The sequence below is a fragment of the Sander vitreus genome, chromosome 17 (assembly GCF_031162955.1).
Source record: "Sander vitreus isolate 19-12246 chromosome 17, sanVit1, whole genome shotgun sequence".
Lineage (NCBI taxonomy): Eukaryota > Metazoa > Chordata > Actinopteri > Perciformes > Percidae > Sander > Sander vitreus.
In genome coordinates, this window is record NC_135871.1 from 14907302 (window position 1) to 14934629 (window position 27328).

General features: G+C 38.9%; 1 protein-coding gene across 3 annotated transcripts in view; it reads right to left on the reverse strand.

The window, feature by feature from the left end:
• mlip (muscular LMNA-interacting protein) overlaps positions 1–27328 on the reverse strand; it is a 31620-nt gene that overhangs the window by 1121 nt on the left and 3171 nt on the right. For 2 of the 3 annotated variants that reach the window (XM_078273531.1, XM_078273529.1), the window contains exons 2-11: positions 23949–24071; positions 15197–15334; positions 12799–14391; positions 12102–12173; positions 11509–11586; positions 11345–11428; positions 11185–11244; positions 10671–10718; positions 10179–10241; positions 9939–10061 (exon numbers count right to left, since the gene is read on the reverse strand). In XM_078273531.1, coding sequence (XP_078129657.1) covers positions 9939–10061; positions 10179–10241; positions 10671–10718; positions 11185–11244; positions 11345–11428; positions 11509–11586; positions 12102–12173; positions 12799–14391; positions 15197–15295 — 2220 coding nt within the window. In that variant the 5' untranslated portion in view covers positions 15296–15334; positions 23949–24071. The remainder of the gene's footprint in view (positions 1–9938; positions 10062–10178; positions 10242–10670; positions 10719–11184; positions 11245–11344; positions 11429–11508; positions 11587–12101; positions 12174–12798; positions 14392–15196; positions 15335–23948; positions 24072–27328) is intronic. The other variant, XM_078273530.1, reaches the window with a different exon arrangement.

Sequence of the window (27328 nt, forward strand, 5' to 3'; positions counted from 1 at the left end):
GGCTGCTTAAGGTTTGCGGTGGGATGAATATTCATTGTGTATTTCATTATAATTGACACTCATCTTTCTGGATTGCATGGTGACTTCAATCACCTGCTATACAATTCTGGGAGGACCTTTGGGCTTATCAACGTAATTTTGATGCTCCAAACTGATGTGTTCTAAATAGTCAGGGACGAGAACTCTGGTCTTTGTTTGTTTGATTGATTGATTTACTTGATGATTAAAAAAAGCAAACATAACACTGCACAGCAGTAATTATATAGACCAACATTAAAAATCTCTGAGGATAAAAACACAATAAAGTCCGAATATCTTATTTCCATTGTGATCCTCTAGTAAAACACTAATCAGGCCACAAAATTAAAAAGCACAACATTTGAGACAACAAGTGCAGACAATACAATCAACATATAATAGCAGGCAGCAGGGTAGCTATGTCAACATGCTATTTGTTTACTTGGTAATAAAAATAAAAAATTAGAATGGAAACTGAAAATTCTACATGGTACTGTGTAGCCATTTCTACTAGGCCACTATAAACGTGTTCAGTGAAACACTCAGTTTCAGATTTCTGGTCGAATTATTCCACTGTACTGCTGCATTGTAGACAGATGTGTTTCAAATGCTGCATATGCCCATCCGTCCACGTCAAAATACTCATGTCTGCAGACTGTGGAGGTTATACCAGCCATTCTCATGTTATACTCACGAGGCTCACTTTTTAATCGGATTTGTGTCATCCCACCGCCATAAAATGAACATCACAGGGATCACCACACTGTCTAACAAAAGAAAAAGTGTTCCCTTTCAGATTCAGTAGCTAGACTGTCTGCGGATGTGCAGTGGTGCCAGGAAGTGGCAGCAGAATATTTTCCAATTTCTAGTAAAGCTGCGAAAGAGTAAAGACTTTTAAATGTCGGCGAGGCTCTTCCTTATGGACAAAATTAAAGCCAAAGAGAGGATTTGACAAACATAGAGGTGGCACATCGTTCAGTTACACACAGCATTTATTATTAATGCATTAAAGGTAAGTGGTTGGTATTTCACAAAGCAACCCAGCACTCAGAGAAACAAGCCAACTGCAGCATAAAGATGGTTCAGGAGTTGAATACAAACCCCTTGATCAAACAGTGCAATGCTTCTCTTCTGTTGTTGTTATGTTTTGTTTTGAGGCTCAACACAACACATTACCGTTCACTTTTCCCCTGCCAAGGCCGGTAGAGCCAGCATCTTTGACACATCTGTGTTCAAACCTGCTGTGTTTAATTCTGTCAGCCTTTGTACACTGAGCGGGAGGTGCAAACTTTATTCCCAAATTAAAGGTGCCTGTTAGAGTTGTATTGTAAACAAGAAAAAGTTATGTTGGAATTGTATATCTTTTCCTTCCTCATAAAACATTTGCAAAGCTGATTTAGTTTTATAATGCTGCTGCAGTGTTTACATTCATGTTTGCTTGCTAACAGTCTGCTTCTTCCTCGCTGCAAGTCTTGGCACATTACCGCCACCTGTCAATCAGTAGAACAGTGTGAAACCACTGAAAGGACGTTGTATCCCTCGTGCCCGTGTGTGTACATGAAATCAAACAAAACGGGGACCCACTCATAAATACATTGCTCTATAGCGCTGCTAGTGGTCAAAAACTCCACAGGGTACCTTTAAGAATTTATCTATACTTACAATGAAGAATACTGCCATCCTAGATACAACAGTCAATTAAGATAACAAATGAAGAAGAGAAGTAGATCGTGACATGTAGCCATTCAGCCGGGGGAGGCGAATAAAAGGTCTGGCAGGAAACTCTAAGGACAATGGAAATATAAAGCACTGTTGTGCAAAGTCAAAAGAAAGACTACAATTATAGTAAGCTGCAGAGTTCCTTTCAGGTTATCTAATTAAAATGCAAATTACCTCTCTAAGCACTTTTTTTCTGTCTCTTTCAAATTGACTGACCTTTTGACCATCATTATCTGCTTTCTTTTCCTGCCTTCAACAGCTCTTGTCTCTACGTCTTTACCTTTAGAATTGTACATGTTCAAGAGATACACTACACAGCAATATAGAGAGATACATTATATTATATCTTTTGTACTTTCAAACAGTCATTTGTGGTTATGGTGATCAGGGGCGGACTGGGACAAAAATTCAGCCCTGGCACTGTAGCCACACCAGCCCACATCACCACGCCCATGCAGCCCCACCCACGGACACGTGCATTCACTAATTACATTTGTGTACAGATGGTGAAATAATATAAGCAGTACCTTATGTAACAGATTTTTAAACACTTTATGTAAGTAACTAGCAAACAATGCTTACTACTTTTTAAAGAGCACACGTTTATAACAAATTTACACATACTGCCTGTTTATGCCGTTTGTATGCTGTTACTGTCATTCTCTACAGTATGTTGGTCTTTGTTGTCACTGTCTGTTCGATTGTCCTGGTTTCTCTCTGTTGACGCTGTACATATTGTCTTTTGTACATGTTGTTTTCATCTGTTTTAACTCTCTAATTCTGCAATTTAAATATGTTTTTATGGCTGTGATTGTACTTCAGGGTTTTTCCTTGCTCAGAATTGGCCTTTAGGGGAACACAAAGTTTTGAGGGTAAAAGACTTAAATTCCTGCATTCTGATACATTTTTAGGCACCAATTTATGGTAAAAATGTCTATATTTATGGCAAGGAAATCACAAAATTCTGGTGGCAGGTAACAATTCAAAATACATAATATAATGGTATATTATTATATATGGTAGTCCAGTGGGACATGGGCCGGATACAACAACACTTGACCCCAAGGTCCAGTTGTTTAAAATAAAACTTTTTTTCCCCAAGGAGCACGTTTTGCTCCCAAGTTGAAAAATTTAGGATTGACTTACATAGGCTACTGCTTTTACTGCTAAATTGTACAATAACACAATCATGTTATGGATACAAAACGTTGTGAAGTGTAATGTTTTCTACATTCTATTGATCAAAAATGATCAGTGACGTTGAATATAGCCTACAGTGTAATGGACCACCACAGTTAATGCATACATGTGAACAGCGGAGTTTAACCTACATAGTGTAAAACTAAACACTACGTGAATGGCGCACAGAAGAAAGACGGAGCAGAACGACGCTGCTTGTTCAGGGTTGTCATGTGTAGCCTACTCCTACACTTCGCATTAGGCGTTAAAACCAACTGTACCAAAACACCGAATTACACTACTATTTAACGCGACAACGAGACGTTTTAACTGGTAATGAAACTGTCTCAATTTAATACTAATGCCGTCAGACGGCCGCGCGGACAGCGATTAAACACAGCGAAGCTCTGCGCCCGTCAGCAGCAGCTTCTCGCTGCGCAGCCGGTCCCTCAGAGCAGCATGATCACCGGGAGGGTCCGGTACAGCCTGAATCCGGCAAACGGAGATCCCGTTTGAAGGTGATGTGCTTGATTTTGACTGAACGTCCCAATTTGAGTAACTTCTGGATGGATGGCCCATCTCAGGACCAGGCCGCCGACTGGCCAAATGCTTAATATTTATTATTGTTATTATTATTATAATAATTATTATTATTATGACCATAGTGAAATCGTGAAAGTAAAAAAAATCGTCCTGTAAAGACAATTTATTTGTTTATTAAAAAAAATAAAATTTGACCGGCCCACATTTAAAAAAAATGGTCCGGCCCCTCTGGCATTTGCCAGAATTGCCAGATGGCCAATCCGCCCCTGATGGTGATCCAAGACTGTAAAGTCACCCTTGTCTGTGATTAAAATATTAAAGTGTGATTGTTGAGTTGGGATTGGTTCAGGAAATTGCAAAACAAACTAGAGACCATCTTGTGAAGGAATTACACCAGCTGCAACACCAAATCAGACCAGGGCCATAGAGTGGGGGTGTGGGGTCAATGGCCCCTTTCCGTACTTCCTACTTCCGGCACCCTTGTTCAAACCCAATCCATCTTCAAAGACACTCTTCATTTTGACTAAACACCTGCAAAGTTTCGTGACTGCATCTTGCATGGTTGTGACGCTATCACAGTGACAAAACCTGGCCGCAGACAGACAGACATATAAACACCTGGCAAAGTACTCAAATCTGCTTCTGTGGTAGTATCGCTACAGTAGTCTCCAGCAGGGGCGGTTTTTGGCACGGGTGACCCGGGCAGCTGCCTGGGGCGGCATTTTATCATGAGTCATGGGGGGGGGGCACCGCGAGCACTTGAAAAAAAAAAAAAATACTGTGCTCGGCGAAGCAGTTTTCTATTATCTATCATTTCACTGTGTGGGGAATTGGCAGATTGGCGGCCCCTGCAGCTGCAGGCACCCTGCTTGCTGGAAGTGCTGTGCACAGAAGCTGTGTGTGAAAAGGGGAAAAAGGGAGGGGCACACAGGGGACAGTTCACCTCTGGGTCACCCAAATAGAACGGTTGAACAAGGGGGTCGGGGGATTCACTGTATCACAATGTGGGGAATTGGCAAATCGGCACCCTCCTTGCAGCTGCAGGCGCCCTGCTTGCACCCCCTACTTTCACAATGAAATGGACTAGTAAAGGTGCGGGGCCCGGCGCGAAAGATAAACACAGAACTCGGAAGTACACAGAGACGGAGCAAGACGAGTCTAAACTGAGCTTTGACTTTTGCCCCAAAATCATATTCGAAGTTTGTTTGTTTATTAATATTAATATTCGAATATATTTGAATATTTAATAATAATATTTTGACCATTAAATGCCTTCAGTAAGACTTATATTGGTATCAAATTTCGTATATGTTCTGTCCACCAGAAGGCAGTGTATCAGTCAATAGGCAGGCAATGATGATGAGATCTGATGTTTTGCGCTGGTGTGTGCGTCGAGCCGCGTGTGTGTGTGTGTGTGTGTGTGGGGGGGGGGAGTGTGTGTTAGAGTGAGAGAGTGACGGTGATTACCGGTAGCTTCAGAGCGAGTAGCGACTCTAGAGTCATAGTGAGAGAAACAAAGTGTCTCCCCTGTTCTTTCTGACCACGGTGAGACATCTGTAGCAGGAAAAGTTAACCCTCTCCTTGATTTCATGTTGTTTATGGAGAAGGAGAACCAGGAAATGAGTCGGGGGAAATGCCTCGGAATCTGAATCGAAAACGTTTACAAGCAAACACATTTAGAAAAAAACAATGCCCATAACAGGTTCAAATATTAAGGGCTGCCTAATATTCGTTCGAATATCAATATTTTTTTAAATATTCAAATTATATTCGAATAGCGAAGTTCAGAGTCAAAGCCCTAGTCTAAACCTTTCTTTTATGTCAATGGTCTAAATGCGAAAATGAAACAAAGTTACCCAAGCGGCTCAAACAAAAGAAAAAAGCAAAAAGACATGTTTTCGGCAGTAGCAGGATCTTCATCAGCTCCCGTGGTGGTGTCGGCGGCAGTGGCATGCAGAGTGAGGAGACTCAGGAGGAGAGAGACAGAGATGAGGGAGTGAGGATAGAACCTGCGGTAAGCACAACTCCCCTTAAAACACTTTGCCCCTTGATAAAACTGAGCCAAAAACTGAGTGGTGGACAAAACACTACAACAATAAAAGACGTAGGCATACTTTACTGTATGATTGCATTAGTAACTTATATAAACGTTGCACATCATGCAAACTTTCTTAACGAGAATTGTAGTTTTTCTATCTGCTTAGGCAGACAAAAACTCATGATAGACCTCTTCAAATTAAAGCACAGGACCTCTTGAAATGATTAAAAAAATAAATATATATATATATATATATATAGAGAGAGAGAGAGAGAGAGAGAGAGAGAGAGAGCTTGTTTTATGATTCATGAGGAGTATACCGTTACCGATACCGTACAGTATACGTTAATTTTTTTTATTATTGTATATATTTTTGGCACATTTATGTATATGGTGTATATTTATTTTAAGTTCTGATAACCTATACTGTCATATTTTGTGCAGAATTGTGTTCATTGTGGAGATTGTTTTTTCCTGTTGTAATTGCAATAGTTAAATAATGGGATTCTCTTAAGTGTGTTTTTCAAATGCTCTAATTGGGGGGGGGCCTCGAAGGGGGTCTCGCCCTGGGTGTAATTCAATGTAGAACCGCCCCTGGTCTCCAGGACCACATTTTGCCATGATGACACACACACACACACACACACACACACACACGCAAGGTGAAAACAATACCATCCGTCGCTGTCACAGCTGGTAATCAAGCAGAAATTTTTATATTAAACCATTTTTCTTTATAGTTTCCAATTATCCATAAATAGTTATTCTCATGCTGCTAATAATTGCCACAGCATTTAAATATACCAAAAACAGATTCATCAGCCAATCAGGGATTAGACTGTATACTGCGGAGAGGTATACAAAAGACTGTAGTAAAAGAAGATTTTTGAAGCATTAATATCACCTTAAAAGGTAGAAATCCAACAAATTGCAATCAAAGTTAATTCTAAAATTTGCTAAAATCATATTTAAAATCACATCTCATTTATTTAGTTGGCGACAGCACTTTGTTGTTTTAGTTTTCCAGGGAGTAATGTACTCATGACTATTTCTAGGCTTGGCGCAGTCCTGAAGTCTCCACTGGCGGCCTGGAAACCTCTATATCATTATCAATGTGTTAATTTTACAAGATTAAATGTGTTAATTGGTGAGCTTTCGAGGTACTGCTAGGCGGATTTTGTTACTGGCAAACAGATCCAGGCTACCTGTTTCCATCTGTTTCCAGTCTTCATGCTAAGCTAAGCTAACCAGCCGCTGTCTGTAGCTTGAAACTCACTGTACAAACTGAGAATGGTATTGTTCTTCTCATCTAACTCTTGGCAAGAAGGTGAATAAGCATAATTCCCAGAATGTAGAAATATCCTTTCAATAATCACAATTTTTCACACATCCAAATTTAAATTTGGGTGTGTGAAAATTTAAAAAATGCGTCTGCAACAAGTGAACATAGATTAAGAGTTTTATTTATCCTCACTGTAAACTTTAAGCAGAAATGTTTGTTGGCATTGCACACAACAACACTTCAACAGCGTGTAAATTAAACTTAACCTTAAATGTAATTAACATGAGCTGAAATACATTATTAAGCACCTCACTGCATTATGTCGACTGTAGTGGATCAAAGATCTGAGGTTAAAAGACCACAGCAGGGTAAACCACGCACAGTCAACTGTGCCAAGGTAAATGCTGATTGTATCAAATGCTGAATATCAATGTTAAAGGTTCCTGACACACTGCATATTATTTTTCTCCACATCAGAATAACTATGCATCACAAATGGTGCTCTTGTTTGTCTTTCTGGAGGTAAATTATTGCCTTTCAAATGGAAAACTGTGCATCAAACATGTCAGGAGCATTGACTTGAACATGTCAGTGCCATTGACTTGAACATGTCAGGGCCATTGACTTGAAAACACCTCTATAGTGAGGAAGATTGTTGAAAGCGTGCACTCAATGACATGGTTGAGGTTTAAGTGTTCACTGTCTCATCAGTTCATTGTATATATATATTAACATTTTGTGAAGTGGTCATTGCATGGAGGAAATATGAATTATATAAAATGCAATCCGAGGCACACTAGGGTTTATGCAAAATTAAAATGCCTTTATTTTACACGGCAACATGTATTTAAAATGATGTTGCGTTGCGACCGACACAGGTCTTCATCAGGGTCATTGTCAGCAGTTTTAAGTGATTATTTAAAATAAATTACACAGCTATGGAATTACTATTACTACCATGTGTGAAAAGGAGCAGGGAAATGAAAACTGGCCTGATAAAGACATTTGTATTATGGTAAATGTTTTTATTACAATGTTGATGTGAAACAATGATGTCTGTTTAAACTCAATGAATAACAAATATGCCTATTTTACCATCTCTCATTGCTGTGTATGACTAAAGGTTTGGCTGATAAATTGCCACACAATCATTTATCCTCTTGACGGCGTTTTCTTTCATCAGCAGAGCCCCTGGGATTCTCTGAGGCAGAGTGAAAAAGAGTACTTAAACTGAGTTTTTTTTTATTTAAAGCTTTAAAAATTATACCTAATAACTGTTATCAAAAACTGCACTCTACACTGCTCCAATGTTTTCCAGCAGGATGGAAAGCGGGCCACCTTTTAAAGCTCTTCAGTTGAAGTAGTTTGACAAGAAGAGCTCTGGAAACACGCCAGAACCTCGACAGCTTGTGAAGCAAAAGGAATCAAAAGGCTTGACAAGGCTGGCTGACGAGACAGGCCATGTGGTGAAAAATCGAAAAAGAGAAAAACAGACAACCCAGCTACCCTGCTGTCGACCATGGTATTGAAAACATATTTGAGTTAGAATAAAAACAGGAGTCTGTCACCTTTAAACCTACATTGTGTAATTTTTGGAGTTGATTCTTTTTTTTCTTTCTTCTTTGTTCTTTTACAAATATGTGCTCATTTATGTGTAATTACTTCCACCAACTAATCAAAGTATTCTCGTAAGCGTAGAATCTGACATTTAGAATCATTCAGAATACATACGGGCGAGTCGCTCAAGTGATGGCCGGCATGTCGCACCTCCATTTTTAAAATACATTAGCCAAAGAGGGATATACCTCCACCTTTCGCCCTTTTACACTCAGTGGCACCCCGCACCGTGACGAATGCAAGGGGGAGATTACTTGCCAGGGAAGCGAAAAAGAGAATTAAAACGGCAACGCGACAGGCAAAGCAACAAGACCAAAGTTAATATTGGAGTGGCTAGAACAGCTGTGTATAACAATGGAAATACTAAGAGCTAATTTCGGGTTCTGCCACCGTAGCAGTTAAAACGCGATCGGAATGGGAGGGGCTAGAAAGTAATATTCAGTTGGTTGTCATATACAATTTCACCGCTAGATGGGAGAAATTCTTACACAATGTAGCTTTAAGCTAAACATCTTTCGATATCTTTCCACAGTAAATGAGGCAACTTCAGTTACATAGATGTATGGAGGCAGTCCACATTTTCTCATCATCACATTAATAATTTTAACTTTAATGTTATACCTGATAGATATTTAGAGTAATCTTAACAAAGACACTGAATAAAATGCTTAGTTTACACTAAATTGTATTGCCAAATCTATAATTTATTATGGGTTGGGTTCAAACTGAACCCCTATGTGTTAAAGCGCCTATGTGTAGGATTTGTAAATGTCGGACATGGATCTGACACTGGCTCAAACAAAAATGTAAAAATAAAATTTCCCTCTAAGTCATTATTATTTAATAAAGCAAAAGTGAGAGGGTTCAAATATTTAATTTCAATTAAATTCAATTCAATTTTATTTATAGTGTCAAATCATAACAGGAATTATCTCAGGACCCTTTACAGATAGAGTAATTAATTAATTAATTAATAATTAATCAATACGAAAATATTGGAGAAGCAAGAGGCAAAGAGCTCTCCAACGATTACCACAGGCAGAAAGGTGTTTTTAATTTGTTATCCATTTTTTAAAGAATGTGTGTAGTCACATAAACCCATGATTAGATCTGTTTCACCAGAGAGGTAACTGGCATTTCAAAACTATAACTTATCTGTCATCAAATATTCCACCCTCAAGGTTCACTTACTAGGTTTTTGTTTAACTACAAGTTTTCTTCAGCAGATGGAACTTGCTCAGGTATTATTATGTGACCGGATATACAGTATTTAGACATGTTTGGAACATACCAGGCATGTGAATGACTGCAGAGAAGTGGAATATAGTGTGATAAGTTTCTTTGCTCATTTAAAAAAAGATTCTGCTGCCAAAACTTGTCAAAGTTGTAACTGTCGTGAAATTCATGACACAATTGTTTTAACAGCCACACACAAGAGTGTGAGTGATAAAAAAGACAGATTTTGCTAGTTTGCTATCACTTAAAATAAAAATACTGTGTGTCACTGTACAGGTTTGAAAAGACACTTTTTCACCAGCCTACCTTTTTGTTGTCAGTCGGGTTCTTGGCGACAAACTGCCTGAAAGGATTCGGATGAAATTCTTCTTCATCCTCGACCGTCAGTCTTGGAATGGCCGTCATTGGGCGAATAACCCCAGGCTTCGTCTGGAAGGAAAGATTCAGAGTTTGAGAGCAGAGAGGAAATCATTCCTGCTTTCCAATACACTTTACCATCATCAGTGTTAGAGCAGTTGCAGTAGGAGACTAAACTTGAATATGTACCTTTTCCTGATTAATAAGCTTTCTTTCCACACCGGTAGATGGGTGCAAGCTGCATACAGACGCCTGAATAAACAAAGAAGAAGAAAAACATTTTGTTAGTGTCTCCCATAAACCTGAAATACTGATAAAATAAAGCACTTGAAATACTGAAGGTTATTGTAAAGGCAAATGAAATGATCCCAAAACGATGAGCCATTCCTTTAATGTTGTTGCAGTTGGTCAGAGGTTGACAAACATCATAAGTTCTGTCTTCAACAGCATTTACCCTCCAAAGAGTGAGCCTTTGTTCATGCAGGCTACATCAACTCAGTAAAATTCCTGATGGAAAATATTCTCTTCATATCTTTGAGGTGTAAGCTCACAATACAAGTGTTTTGAATGATAAAATGTTGATTTGTCATAACATACTGTACTGTCAGTAGTGGGTCCTGTGAGAGTAAAATCCAGTGAAAAATGTTTGCCATTAAACAAAACTACCTTACTCTTACTCACATATTTGGTTTCACGTCCCAAGGATTTTGTTAATGATGAGTTGTTCTGCTGAAAGTAAAGAAGGAAAGAATGAAATGTCTAAAACAAAACAACAGAGTTACAAAAACCTCTTCTGGTGCGGATTTCATGTGAAAATTATGTATTCCCCCCCCCCCCCAGAAACCAGGAAGAGCTTTCTCCCTTAATGAATAATGAATGAACAATTTTCATTTCTCGTGCTGATGATGATATAGTCAGAATTTACTTTTATCTCATGTCCAGTTTGTGTTTCAGTAAAACACGGAGCACTGGTTTCCATGGCTCCAGGGTCACTACAGTTTGCTATTAGGTTCCTATTTTCTATTTAATTTAACTTTATTGATTTACAATATTAGTCATAACTGTATTGTAGCTGTTCTATTACTTTCTGCATGCTGTTGGGGAGAGATGTTATTCCTTTAAGAAACTTGAATGGCAAATCAAGAGTTTAGGAGCTTGCCATTCTTGTCACATGCTGTTAAGAATCACTCTTTACCTGCAGATCAATGTCTGTAGTCGATGACCTGGAGGGCTGCTGTGACCGGGATGTTTTGCTCTTAAAGTTTAAAAAAAATAATCACTCTTAATATTTAATAGACAAACAAATCAACATTTGCAAATATTTAATTTTATATGATATACTCCTTTGAACTCACTGCTGGAATGGAATTTGCCAATATTTCATCAATAACTGCATAAAGATCCTCTGACTGCTGCCGGAGCTCAGCGGGTGAGCACATCTGTAGAAAAATATTGATATTAACGGACAGTTGTGTGAAGTGTGCAGTGCAAACCAGCAGTACTGTGTTTAGAAATATACCTCAAAGTGGGTGTCTGCAACACCTCTGTCCAACCTGTCACACGGACTCTCTTCTCTCTCTAGTTGCTCGTCTATTGTCTGTGAATGCAAAGCAGAGTGGACAGATTGAGCTCCCTGTCAAGACTGCTGCTGTCTGTGAGTGATTATACAGGAGGCTTGGACAACATTGCAGCAACTCTTCAATTCATATTCATCCACTCTGTATTCTTCTCAGTCATCGCTCCCTCCTCCACAGCTCTAAATGTACCATCTTGCAGTGTAAATGACACAGCAATATGCCATCTTTCTCTTTGAGTCTGTTTTGACTTTTACAAGGGTTTCAAATCGAGACATCTTGCTTTATTGCCTGTAAATCCTTCTGAAATAAGTTTTCTGTCAACAAAGGTTTGCAAATACAAAAATGTATTTCTCTAAGTAAGTCTGAGGAGTGGACTTATACCTCATGAGTTTATTCCTATTTCACATTCACCACATAATGGTCCAGATAGCTACATTTGCTAGAGTGCCTGCATCAGGCTTGCATTAGGGCTTCATATGGATGGTTGTTGAAGGAAAAGAAGATGAGTTAGTTGGACAGAGTCAAGTGAACTCACCTGCTGATCCAACAGAAGGGTGTTTGTGGGAATTGCAGCGAACGATTTGTAGCTTAACTTTATCTTGTGTGTCTGGAGTTCATAGAAAGAGAAGAGCAGACAGTGAAATGAAAATGAATTCAAATTTCTGCATTTTACTAAAGATAGACGTTTATCTCGCTTTACCTCACACTGCTGCACGCTACTAATCATGCAAAACAGTCAGCCCCGCTCAAGATGCACAACAGTTAAGTTACAACCAACTTTTTCTGACTAACAGGCACACATCAACTTATATTTCCATGCTTGCACTAAATAAATTGGATTTCTGATGGTTAATACTCAGATGTTACTTAACTTCAAGCATCTATTTCTGGCTTAGAAACCAGAGTTTTAAAAATCTGCTTTATCAATTGTATGATGATGGTTCCCTCTAGCTTTAACATATGACATTTCAGATATGTCAATCATTACAATCCAACAAACAGTAACAAACTTTTTGAAATCTCTGCGAAACAAAGATCTATAACAACATCAATAAAAAATGATATGGCAAACATAAACAGAAATCTAAAAACAGAGAACAGCAATTGATATCCAGCTATCAAGTGAGGGAAATCTGTTTTTAACTACATAGCGAGGGAGAACAGCATGTCACAAGGAGCATAATAAATAATATTCTCAGTTTAAGCATGCATATGGCAAGCAAAGCGGCTACCTTTCTTTTTTTACCCTCCCTGTCACTGCAGTCTGATATTCCACTCCCAGGCTTTGGGGAGGGCGTGGAGCGCATGGAGAGAGAAGGGGACGGACTGAAGTCTCTGATTGCTGGAGCAGGAGAGGGCGTAGGCGTGGGGGAGTTAGTGGGTGAGGGCCATCCGGGAAAAGCCATGGGTGTGTAGTGGGAAGGAGACAGACAGTGAGTTCTGTGAAAACCAGCTGATGTTTTGCAATCAGGGCAGCTCCTCTCTGACTCACACCTTTCTGTGGTTTTTTGTACAGGTGTTGGTGCCATGTCACAGAAAATTGTGACACCGGGCGAGCGTGATTGAGAAGGCTGAAGCCAAGGAGCAGAGACAGAGGGAGACCTCAGTTGTTGAGAAAGCGAGTGAAGACTTGAGAGAGATGAATTTGGCAGGGGGCTGCATTTCTGGGCCACAGAGGTCTCTAACTTATTAATATCTTCAGGGGACGGGGAGATTACTTTTTTAAGGTTGTTATCTGCAGGGCCCTTGAGGTAAATGTCAGTGTTGATGGTCTTCAGCTCGTGAGACTTGGAAATGGACATGTGTGGGTGTTGCAGCTTTTTGGAAGTTGCACAGTCTATTCTTTTATGCTTTAGTGGGGAAACATAATTGAAGTTTGAGCAAAATAGAGGCAGTGGCACTCTCGGGAGTGTGCTCTTTACAGCTGGTGGTGAAGTAACCTTCTCCCATCTAGGCGCACTGCTTGAGCATCTTTTCTCTTGAGTTTGAGGGCATGTTCTACTGAGCTCATTTGACTGCACAGGTGGAGGAGCTGTGACACTTCTATTAGTCTCCCTGTGAGCGTGGCTCTGACTATCTATAGATGCTGATGAGGGGAACCGAGAGGAAAAGTCAAGGGGAATGGAGGCCACACTGGAGGCTGCTGAGCATGCGTTACAAAAGGACAGGGTCACAGGGCTAACAGGCCAGCAGGGGGTGTAAGGCCTCTGCAGAGCAGGGGACAGGACAGGAAGACGGCCTTTTCTTAGGATGGCAGTGAGGAGGGAGAGTCGGGTGAGAGGAGGCCGGTGCCGGGGAGGAGGAGGAGGGGACTGGGGACAGACAGAGGAGGACAGGCTCTCGCAGGATGAGAAACAGGGGGTGTGAACCAGACTAGAGCCAGGAGCAAGAAAGTGCCTCTTGATCTGGACGACAGTAGGGGAGAAGATGCCGGAGCGGACAGATGAGCAGGGAGAAACAGTGCAGCTGAAAGAAACAGGAGAGGTGAGAGAGGAAAGCTGCACAGCCGACCAGCTCTTCTCTCTGTCCAAGTCCTCTGAGAGGATGGACTCTCTGGATGAAGCTGGTGTGGGGAACAGGTCTGCAGAGTTTGTGGGGCTCATTCTGTCTTCTGACACAGATGCTATATTTGCAAAGAAACCCGAGCTAACATCAGCAAGTCCAGAGGTATTGTGACTCTGCCACTCGGAAATGCCCCTGTGTTTATCAACAGCTGTTTCCATAGAGGCTGTCCCGGCAGCTATGTGGTTGGGGGTATTTTCAGACTGAACCCTGACTGAAGGAGAGGCTTTGGTTTGAGAGAGGCTCACGTGATCCGGTGAAGGCTGAAAAACAAAAAAGCGTGATTAGTTGTTTTTATGCGTTTCACTTTAAAGGTGCACTATGAGTTCCTGCGTGACATCACTTCTGTTGATGTTCCAAGTAAATTTAAAACAAAACAGAGCAAGCTCGTCTCTCCCCCCATGTTTCCGTAACTGTCAAGACTAACTGACTAACTGTCACTAACCCCCACCCTCTCCCCCAACCATCTTGTCAGTGATTGGCTGGAGTGGTTTGTTGTATTTTGGTGCACAGGTTGTGCCTCTAGTGTTTGTTTGACGTTTACGCCCCCTGTGTTGTCTCCCGAGACCGGGCTTTTTCACAGTGTATTCAGGGGGCAGGCAGCTAGCAGATCAAGGAGAGATGCCTAAGATTTGAGACAAAAATGAAATTGCGCTGAAACCATGCAGGAACTCATAGTGCACCTTTAAATTCTTAAAAAGCTAGCGTGACCAAAATGTGTGCAGAGAAAAAGAAAGAACTTTGATGAAATCTATATCTGACACTAACACAACAAACTCATTATAGAGTAGAAACTATGAAACTTGTTGGGTTATTTGCATATTGACTAGATTCTAATTATACTTCTCAAATTTGAAAGGCAATAAATGTCCACCTTGGACTGTTACATCCATTTATTTTATGCCCTGACAATCCCTTTATGTATGCCAACTTGATAAGAGTATATTTATCCTGCAAATATACAGATATATTCCACACACATACATGCACAGATATGTGAATATGTCAGTAACAAAACTTTCAGTCATAGTTTCCACATAATATTAAGAGTGCACGTGTTGTACTTACTTGAAGTTTTGTCCCTGGTTGGCCTGTGTTTCCTGCTCCACCCTCCGCAGTGTCTTTTATAAAGACTATCTCTGCTTCAAAAATCTCCCTGTCCGACATGATCTCCCCGGCTGTCTTCTCATGGGACACTGTTAAGTTCTGACAGGAGAAAATGAGGCAAATGTTTAGGAGGAACTGAGCAAGTGAAACCTGAGAAAACCCGAGGTGAACTTCAGCGAGCCTCTCTGAGCTCAGGGGGTGTGCTTGGTTTCACCACACCACACCACATGCCAGCCTCACACATATAATACATATGTACATGTAAATGTCCTGCTGACGTCAAGGTTGTACTATTCTCATGTGCAGAACTGAGCAACTGAGCAACTGAGGAGAAGGTCTGGTCCCAAATCTATTCAATTCAATCAAATATGAAAATTCAAGCAGTTGTGTCCCAAAACCAATACAATTAAGGGGTTAAAGCTGAAAAGCATAACCTTCTGCAAGATAAGGTGCTTAAAATAGTGTTTAAACTACAACCAAGATGACAGATCGTCCAGAGTCTTGCATGTGTGTGATGTCACCACACATTACCGTTGTGTAAACAGCTGATGTCCTTGACTGACCAGGGAACATCCTCGATAATTTGTTGTATTGCCTGTGAAACATAGAAGTACTGTAGAGTAGAAGTACTGTATTGCAGGGTAACAGGTACCTCCATTGTATATAAGTACTTAACTTAGTTACTTCTTACCTCTGATAACTAGACCCTAGAAAATTATATCAGCATGTGGTAAAATAAATCTTTATATTCACTATGTATTATCTTGTGTTCACTAATATTTTGTTACCAAAAGCATGTTAAACTGTATTAATGTAAAATCTAAAGAAAGAGTTTGACATTTTGGGAAATACTTACTGAAAGTTAGATGAGAAGATCAATACCACTCTCTCTGTATGTTAAATATGAAGCTAGCCAGCAGCCAGTTAGCTCAGCTTAGCATAAAGACTTGAAACAGGGAAACAGCTAGCCTAGCTTGGCCTATAGGTAACTAAAAGGTTAAGGTAAATTACACAATAGAGTATGATGGGAATACATGGATTTTTGCTAAATTAACATCATTTACATTCACTCCACTTTGTTTAGGCTACAATTTCCCCAGTGAGAACAGACTTTAATATCAATGTCCCACAGATCAAAATGGGTGTGACTGCAATTTCATATTATTTGACCAAAATATAAACTCAGGCCATTACATCCCATAGAATATGATTCAAATTGTTGTGGTTTATTGAATGTCCATGAATTTAAGTGGAGCTATAAAACATAAGTGATTATGACATGCATCATTCCTGACATGAACTCCCACATTTATAGTAGCCTAATTATGATCCAAAAAATGACACCACATGATAATGACACCCTTCAGCTTTTGAAATTAATGAAATGAAAAATATTCTCAGTGCTTTTCTGTTACCTAACTGTAGATTAGTGTTATTTAAATAAATGAAAGGCTGCCAGAATGACACTTATTCCTAGGACTGTATTTAACACAAATGTCACCTCATGTTGAAAATATCACCACATATCGAGTGTTGAAAGCAGGAACTTGGATTAAATGCACAGTGAGTTGCTGGGATTTTTTCATTGACATGTCTTCGTACTGCACATATGATGATACCGTAATGACTCTGACAACTGGCTGGTTTTCCGATATGTATATATATAAATCTGTTTCCATGAAAAAGCCATTAGAGAGAGTGATACATTCTAGCTATTTTTGAATGAATTGATTATTTTTACTATTTAATCCTATTTGGCGTGGCTCTGTCTTTAGGCAAAGATCTTAAGTAATTAAGATTTGCTCAATTTATTCTGGTTGCTTCTCATTAGCTGAACTAAATGTCATGGCACGAAACTAAACAAAATTACGGTGGCTGACAGGGGCAAACGCCCTGCAACTTAAGAAAACACACGCAAATAGACAAAACACAAGCAATTTAAGAAAACAACTTCATTAATTTGACAACACATGCGCAGCATTCAGCAAACGCACTGCAAATACACACAACACAACCAAATACATAAACGTGCTGCAAATATGAGACAATGCAAAAAGAAAAGCACACAAACACAGAAAACAAATGCAACAAAAAAACGCAGCATCCAGATTACACAACAGAAGTTCTCCAGACCTCTAAAGGGAGCAGCTAGTGGAACAGCTTGATTTTCGACCCCACGGGGAGAGAGCGCTCTGCCTTTTTATTAGAGTCGGGTATGGCTGCAGCCTGGAGAACTCCATATATGTATATTAAATTCATATTATTATTATTATTAATAACATAACATATTAATAATATACAGTCTATGCTCCCGTCTCATGCCCTCCCGGCTGGTGCCGTCCCTGAGCTTCGGCTTTTCAAAATAAAAGCTTGCGTCTGGTCCGCTATGTCTTTTTTTTTTGGTGTTTTGGATGTTTGTGAACTAAACAGTACGGCAATCATGCTAATGAATACAATAACTTTTTCAGCAGATGTCTTAGTTACAACACGATGGAATTAGCAAAGCAGTTTTGTGTTTATATGTGCGGGCGGGATTTATTCAGATTGATAAATTCCACGGTAAATTGGCTGGTTTACTAAACAGGGAGGGACTATAAATCCTGTCTGTTTTTTGTATTTCAAGAGCGAATTGCTCCACAATATGAATACAGATTGATCACTTATTTTGTTGGTAACCGTTGTTGTATAATCACAATATTACACTTGAGGAGGCCTATACTTCAGTAATGCGCCTTTCGGACCTCGAAATGAAACCCTCTCATGTAATATGGCTTAAACAAACGTCAACGTTAAACGCTGATGCAGTTTTAAATGTTTTATTACCACGAGTTTACAGACGTCTCTGCTGATTGAGTATCACCTGTGACTTGAGCAAAGACACACCCACCAAACAAGAGAAAACATATCTCAAACATAGACTTAATATTTATAGTCTATGCAGTTACGCTCTCTCTCTCTCTCTCTCTCTCTCTCTCTCTCCCTCCCTCCCTCTCTCCCCGTGGGGTCGAAAATCAAGCTGTTCCACTAGCTGCTCCCTTTAGAGGTCTGGAGAACTTCCGTTGTGTAATCTGGATGCTGCGTTTTTTTGTTGCATTTGTTTTCTGTGTTTGTGTGCTTTTCTTTTTGCATCTTTCATATTTGCAGCACGTTTCTCTATTTGGTTGTGTTGTGTGTATTTGCAGCACGTTTATGTATTTGGTTGTGTTGTGTGCATTTGCAGCGCATTTGCTGAATGCTGCACATGTGTTGTCAAATTAATGAAGTTGTTTTCTTAATTTGCTTGTGTTTTGTCTATTTGCATGTGTTTTCTTAAGTTGCAGGGCGTTTGCCCCTGTCAGCCACCGTACAAAATGTCTCACAAACGTACCGTGTATTTCAGAAAGGAACTATCTGCTACCACTTCAACTAATTTAGTCTGTTTGAAGATTTGTGATACACAATTAGTAAACAGTAATTTAAAAAAAAAAACATATTCGAAGCAAGAAAATAATTAGACAGGGAAGCTGAAGTATTGTGACTTAGTAGCCTACCTCATATTTCAAATCATTGGTGGCCACTGAGAATGCAAACTGATAATGGCCACTTGAGGTTAAAATAGGTTGAGGTTGAATAATGCAAATGTGAATTCCTTTCTTTTGAATAGGAGCTATTTAGAAGTGCAGGCTGCTCTGAATCACAGTGGTGGATTAATGAGCTGGCATCTAAATATGGCAGCTGTCTTTCCGCAGGGAGTATCACTAATCTGTAATGCCTTAAAACGACTAAATGTCGTGCATCAGTACAAAAAGCAGGTGTGAGAAAGCAAAAAACTGATCTTGTGCCACAACTCAAGATCAGTCACTACTCAATAAACTAAAGGTGTTCTCACCTGACGTACTCTGAGTAACATCATCATTAGTTTTGGTACGCATTAAACAAACAAGAAACAACATATTAGCGAATGAGCCTTCAGATTTTGTAATCGTTGGTTCGTGCCAGGCTTTGTTTCCAGTCTTTATGCTAAGCTAAGCTAGCCGGCTGCTGGAGGTACTGTAGTTTCCCATTAAACCTACAGACTAAGAGCACGTAAGAGTGGTATCGAGCTTCTTATCCAACTCTCAGCAAGAAACTTTTCCGTTTATGGTACATTCATACAGTTTAACATGCTTAGTAACAAAATATGAACACAAGAATGTGCATTTGTACAAGTTTTTATTTTCTCACACGCTGACATTTAGTCCTACTACTGCAGTGGTGGAAAGGAACTAAGTTCAATATTTACTCAACTAATGTACAATTTTGATGTACAATTACTTGAGTATTTCTACTTTATGCTACTTTATACTTTTACTCCCCTACATTACAGAGGGAAATATTGTATTTTTTAATCCTCTATGACAGCAACCCTATTGTTTCTAGTTACTTTACAGATTATAATTTTTCTAAAAAAACAACTCATCGCATCATAAAATATTAAAATATGAAATATTGGTAATTTCTGCACCACTGGCGCAGAAATTACCAATATTTATGCACCACTGGCAAAAACGTGAAAATACAATGGGATGGCACTCCTATTGAAACCTGTAAAACAGAGAGGAGAGGAACAAATCGTCCACATGTTACAAGCTCTCGATTATAATTTCTAATATTATCTAATATTCTTTACTTACAGTAAATGATGAGTCATGCATAATGGGACTTCATATCTGTTAAAGTTTAAGGGGTCATGTCGAGGTCTCCATAAAATCCATGTTTCAGTCACTCACAGATGAATATCACTGCATTTCAGCTTCTTTCTATAGCCCGCCACTAATGAACCATCATCACACTCACACAAAGACAACAACATAACAACTTGAGCAGCTTTGTAATCTATGGGCCTTTTCCACTGCAGGAACTAAACAACTTAATGTATAGCTATTGTCAGGGGTGGTTTCCACTGTTGTCCAGCAAGCAAGTTCATGGAGCTAAATTTCAACGCTGTTTAGGAGATTATATAAAAGTTCCAGGTACTCTGGCAGCTTTGCTGGCAGTGCTGTCGTTAATGATTGGTCAAGCACTTGTGTCGTCACATCATTAAAAAAAATGTTTTTGTTGCTGTACATAAAACATAAGCCAGGCTGTTTCCAGTATTTATTCTATATGCTAAGCTAATTGCCTGCTGGTTGTAGCTTCATATTTAGCATAAAGATCTGAGAGTGGTACTGATCTTCTCATCTAACTCCCTGAAAGAAATAAGCCAAAATATTGAGATTCCTAAGAAGGAAATACTTTGTTGAATTTGCACCAGTTTTCGAGTGATCCCAATACTTACTACAGTGAGAGCTCTGCCGGCATGTGACATAAATGAAAGGAGCTTTACGTTTTTAACACATCCTTCTGGTGCAGCAACTCCTGACTGATGACCAGCTTTTAGCACCCTGGATGTCATTTTTATCACATGATTACTAAAAGATGCCATTATCCAAGATTAGTTTCATTGCCAAACAGATACGTGGTGTCCTCTGTAAAAATGAAAAGGGGCTATGTAAAACCACATTGGTGTTGACATTATTAAACAAACCCAGGGACAAGCAGGTCCATAGGGCCTACTATGAAACCTCTGTACTGTCCACGGAGGTGACCTGTTAAATCCGGCTCTCAGCTTTTCCTGGACCTCGAGCTTCTTATCCAACTCTCAGCAAGAAACTTTTCCGTTTATGGTACATTCATACAGTTTAACATGCTTAGTAACAAAATATGAACACAAGAACGTGCATTTGTACAAGTTTTTATTTTCTCACACGCTGACATTTAGTCCTACTACTGCAGTGGTGGAAAGGAACTAAGTTCAATATTTACTCAACTAATGTACAATTTTGATGTACAATTACTTGAGTATTTCTACTTTATGCTACTTTATACTTTTACTCCCTACATTACAGAGGGAAATATTGTATTTGTTAATCCTCTATGACAACGAACCTATTGTTTGTAGTTACTTTACAGATTATAATTTTTCTAAAAAAACAACTCATCGCATCATAAAATATTAAAATATGAAATTGCCAATTGCTATATAAAGTAGATTCAATTTGCTTCAGTTTGAAATACATGTTGTGCATTAATAATCCAACATTGTAATATACTAATGTAGAAATATAAACATCTGAAAGGAACCATTCTGCATAATGAGTACTTTTACTTTTGATAGTTTAGGTTTATTTCGCTGTCAAAACTCAATTAAAACTTTGAATGCAAGATTTTTATTGTGGCATTCTTACTTTTGCAAGGCCTAAGTAAAGGATATTAAGGCCCACTGCTAGTTATAAAGCAGCAAAGTGTGTCATCAAAACCAAAACTTGGCTTTTTAAATCTCTAACACTGCTCTGTGGTAAAAATAACAACAACATAAGAGAAAGATGGACATAGAGTTATAGAACAAAAAAAAAAAGTGGAAATGGAGTTCAAATGAAGACATGGTAGAAAGAAATTAGCACAAAGCCATGCGTGACACACAATCTAATATAGCTCATTTAAGAAAAGATAATACTCCCTACGCACGCTACAACACGGGGTTATTCAGCATATCATATGTTGTTGTCAGTTTATAACATGAAGGGATTTAGGTAATAGCAGTGTGGGAGGTTGAGAAACTAATGGTGCCACTCCAGTGAGAAGATCTTTGAAGTCTGACTCCAGGCAGCAGAAGAAGTTGGCTATCCTGAGGCACCCAGAGCTGTGGCGCTGCCATGATGTTGATGCTGGATAAACATCCTTCAGCAATCAACACTACAGGGTGTTTGGGGTTCACACCAGCCCCCAGGATGATAGCTTTCAAGAACTTTTGGTTGAACATTTGTAGTTTGGGTGCATTAATGTAGCCTACATAAAGTTGAGCCCAAGATCAGAAAAAGAAGAACTTAAGGAGGATCTGTCAAAAGAAAACATATGGCAAAGAAATATTAATGCCATGTGTGTTTTCTGTTGGCATTTGCCTTTCAAGCAATTGTTTTATTATTATTATTATTATTATTATTATTATTATTATTATTATTATTATTATTATTATTATTATTATTATTATTCAATGTACTGTAAAAAATAAAGGCCTTCTTCTATATAATGCACTCTTATATGATGAACGGAGAAATCTTATTGACACCACAATTATTGTGTATCGTTGACTGAATTTTACATGCAAGATAAGAGTAAATCTTAGGACATTGGAGTTGATCCCTGAGGTTGACATGATATGCTTGATATATATACACACACACACACACACACACACACACACACACTACCGGTCAAAAGTTTGGGGTCACTTATAAATTTCCATCCCACTCCATTACAGACAGAATACCAGCTGAGATCAGTTGCAATGTTTTTTTAATCAGGGCAGGAGTTTTCAGATTACATTATATGCTTACATAATTGCAAAAGGGTTCTCAACTGTTGTAGAAAGAAGTGGATGATCTTTAATGCAATATCTACATTGCCCATTATCAGCAATCATTCATCCAATGTTCCAAAGGCACATTCTGTTTACTAATATGATATCATTTTAAAAGGCTAACTGAGAAAACATTGGAGAACCCTTTTGCTATTATGTAAGCACATAATGTAATTTGAAAACTGCTGCCCTGGTTAAAAAACAACTGCAATGTTTTGCAACTGATATCAGCTGGGATTCTGTCTATAATGGAGTGGAATGGAAATTTCTAAGTGACCCCAAACTTTTGACCGGTAGTATATATATATATAAATATATATATATATATATATATATATATATATATATATATATATATATATATATATATATATATATATATATATATATATATATATATATGGATGGTTCATCCATTAGAAGGAAGTTATGGTGTAATTGCTAAAATGCCGCAGGTGAGAGTGAGATTGATTCTTCCCCAGGAGCAATGGTGTGTCCTTTCATCCTTAAGCCACTGACATGATCACTAGAAACTAGGGTCGTTTGAAAAGGCGGGAAAGTTGCATAATCAAGTTTTTTGGATCATTAAAAGTTACAATTCAGAGGAATCTCAGGCTCATTATGTTGGCCAAAATTGTTATTACTGTAAGAGTTTACTGCACACTCAGATTTTGTCTCTATTGTTGAAAGTGTTTGAATGAATAGTATTAAAAGTGAAAGTACTTTGCAATATAAAGTATTGTTAGTCAAGGCTTATAAGTTTAATAAAAAGCAATGTCATTTAGAGAATAAATGGAGAGTGTGGAACAGAAAGTCATATCTGTCACATCTAATATAAGAAGAAAGTGGTCACATTGATATTCTTATGCAGGGACCGTCTGGATGCATTTAAACTGGTGAGCTTAGCAAGTAGCACAAGGCTGTGGGCTCAAAAATAAGATCACATCAATTTAACCGGACAGGCTGAGTAGCTTCATTTTCAATGCTGCGGAATTTCCCCCAAAATATAGAACATGAGTAAGTTTGTCTACCTGGAGCTAGTCTCGATTTGCAAACAGATAGTGATTTAAAACAACACTACAAGTACCAGGTGACAGCTAAATCAACACTATATATACGTTCATTCTGATAAACGCCTTGCAATCAAAGCAGTAATTGTGTTACAGATCAAGAAAACCATTGTGTGTGTGTGTGTGTGTGTGTGTGTGTGTGTGTGTGTGTGTGTGTGTGTGTGTGTGTGTGTGTGTGTGTGTGTGTGTGTGTGTGTGTGTGCTGCTGCTGCTGCTGCTGCTGTACCTTATTTGGCTTTTCTGTCAAAGCTCCAGATCTCTCCTCCTCAGTAACAATGTTTTTAATTGGTAATTTCTGCACCACTGGCAAAAACGTGAAAATACAATGGGATGGCACTCCTATTGAAACCTGTAAAACAGAGAGGAGAGGAACAAATCGTCCACATGTTACAAGCTCTCGATTATAATTTCTAATATTATCTAATATTCTTTACTTACAGTAAATGATGAGTCATGCATAATGGGACTTCTTATCTGTTAAAGTTTAAGGGGTCATGTCGAGGTCTCCATAAAATCCATGTTTCAGTCACTCACAGATGAATATCACTGCATTTCAGCTTCTTTCTATAGCCCGCCACTAATGAACCATCATCACACTCACACAAAGACAACAACATAACAACTTGAGCAGCTTTGTAATCTATGGGCCTTTTCCACTGCAGGAACTAAACAACTTAATGTATAGCTATTGTCAGGGGTGGTTTCCACTGTTGTCCAGCAAGCAAGTTCATGGAGCTAAATTTCAACGCTGTTTAGGAGATTATATAAAAGTTCCAGGTACTCTGGCAGCTTTGCTGGCAGTGCTGTCGTTAATGATTGGTCAAGCACTTGTGTCGTCACATCATTAAAAAAAATGTTTTTGTTGCTGTACATAAAACATAAGCCAGGCTGTTTCCAGTATTTATTCTATATGCTAAGCTAATTGCCTGCTGGTTGTAGCTTCATATTTAGCATAAAGATCTGAGAGTGGTACTGATCTTCTCATCTAACTCCCTGAAAGAAATAAGCCAAAATATTGAGATTCCTAAGAAGGAAATACTTTGTTGAATTTGCACCAGTTTTCGAGTGATCCCAATAATTACTACAGTGAGAGCTCTGCCGGCATGTGACATAAATGAAAGGAGCTTTACGTTTTTAACACATCCTTCTGGTGCAGCAACTCCTGACTGATGACCAGCTTTTAGCACCCTGGATGTCATTTTTATCACATGATTACTAAAAGATGCCATTATCCAAGATTAGTTTCATTGCCAAACAGATACGTGGTGTCCTCTGTAAAAATGAAAAGGGGCTATGTAAAACCACATTGGTGTTGACATTATTAAACAAACCCAGGGACAAGCAGGTCCATAGGGCCTACTATGAAACCTCTGTACTGTCCACGGAGGTGACCTGTTAAATCCGGCTCTCAGCTTTTCCTGGACCTGCATAGTTTAGTGGGTGTACACCGCAGCATTCACACTATCAGCGATAATGGGTCCATTTTCAGCACCCATGCTAAAATGCATGAATAGGTGGATCTGTGAATTGTGATGGATAAAAGCTTTGCCAACAAAAATAAGCAACAACTCTGCACCTATAATCTTGAAGGAATTGGAGTCGTAAAAATGTAAATTCAATCAGAACATCCATATGTTTCCAGTTGCTAAGCTTACATTACGTAAATTGCAAGACAATTGCATCTGTAGAGACAACTGTTAAGCCACTCTATATGTTGCATATAAATGTGAGCAATGGAAAACATTTCCTATTTATTCTCATTGCAGCAATCAAAGCACATACTCGTCAAAAGTAGGCTACTTCCGCTTTTCTACTGATCATGATTGTTCTCTCCACAGTGTTGATAGATCATCTGCAACATTAAAACTGGAGGGAAAGGGCACTGAAAGTTCCTTCACTAATCAGTGGAGCTTATTGTAGCACATACTTGAGATTCTGTCTAAAAATAAATCACACAGCCTCCGCTGGTTGATGTAGACACAGTCAAAGTAATATAGGCCTAGGCTAATTTGTGTTAGATTAAATATTTGAAGAAGATACAAAAGCAGCATCAAAACAAAATGATTACAAATTACGATTTCTCAGAACTTCCATTTTCAAATGTAAAAGTATATGTTTTATTTGAATGACATGCTGTGGCTCCTACTGGGACTATTTCATTGATGTTTTCAGAGCAGTTATTTATCATTTCTTACTTTGTGCATCATGCAAGACACAGTATATAAATACATATCACATGCTGTTCTTCTAGAAAGACTTCACTCGAAGATAAATGTGCCAATACTGTGTTGATAGCTACACAAATCCATTTCATCTGAGGAAAAACAATATTTGTAATTAAAATTACGGTGGCCGACAGGGGCAAATGCCCTGCAACTTAAGAAAACACACACAAATAGACAAAACACAAGCAATTTAAGAAAACAACACATGTGCAGCATTCAGCAAACGCGCTGCAAATACACACAACACAACCAAATACATAAACGCGCTGCAAATATGAAACGATGCAAAAAGAAAAGCACACAAACTCCATAGACTGTATATTAAATTCATATTATTATTATTATTAATAACATAATATATTAATAATATACAGTCTATGCTCCCGTCTCATGCCCTCCCAGCTGGTGCCGTCCCCGAGCTTCGGCTTTTCAAAATAAAAGCTTGCGTGTGTGTTTTGTTGCATTTGTTTTCTGTGTTTGTGTGCTTTTCTTTTTTCATCGTTTCGTATTTGCAGCGCGTTTATGTATTTGGTTGTGTTGTGTGTATTTGCAGTGTGTTTATGTATTTGGTTGTGTTGTGTGTATTTGCAGCACGTTTGCTGAATGCTGCACATGTGTTGTCAAATTAATGAAGTTGTTTTCTTAATTTGCTTGTGTTTTGTCTATTTGCGTGTGTTTTCTTAAGTTGCAGGGCGTTTGCCCCTGTCAGCCACCGTATAAAATGTCATTTCTCCCAAATAAGGTTTTCAGCAGAACATTCATTTCTTCTAACAGCTTGAGTCTGTCTATTGTTCTCTTTCTTTGAATTACAGCTGGAACACACCGGGCACGTAGCAACCAGACGCGTATTTCTACGCCCCAGTCACAAAGCGATCTCTCTCTCTCTCTGTATAATTTCTGTAATGTAAAACTGTAATTGTAGCCTATATGAGGCTGTGTGTGTGTGTGTGTGTGTGTGTGTGTGTGTGTGTGTGTGTGTGTGTGTGTGTGTGTGTGTGTGTGTGTGTGTGTGTGTGTTCTTGTTTAACTATATTCGTGGGGTCCAAAAACCGGGAGTCCAGTATACTTGTGGGGTCCGGACAGCTTTGTGGGGCCAAAATGCTGGACTCCACAACTTTAAAGGGCTGTTTGAGGGTTAAGACTTGGTTGTAGGATTAGGGATAGAATTAGGTTATGGTTAGGGTGAGGGTAAGGGTTAAGGTTAAGCATTTAGTTGTGATGGTTAAGGTTAGGGTAAGGAGCTAGGGAATGCATTATGTAAATGATGGGTCCCCACAAAGATAGTGCCACACTGTGTGTGTGTGTGTGTGTGTGTGTGTGTGTGTGTGTGTGTGTGTGTGTGTGTGTGTGTGTGTGTGTGTGTGTGTGTGTGTCACTCATC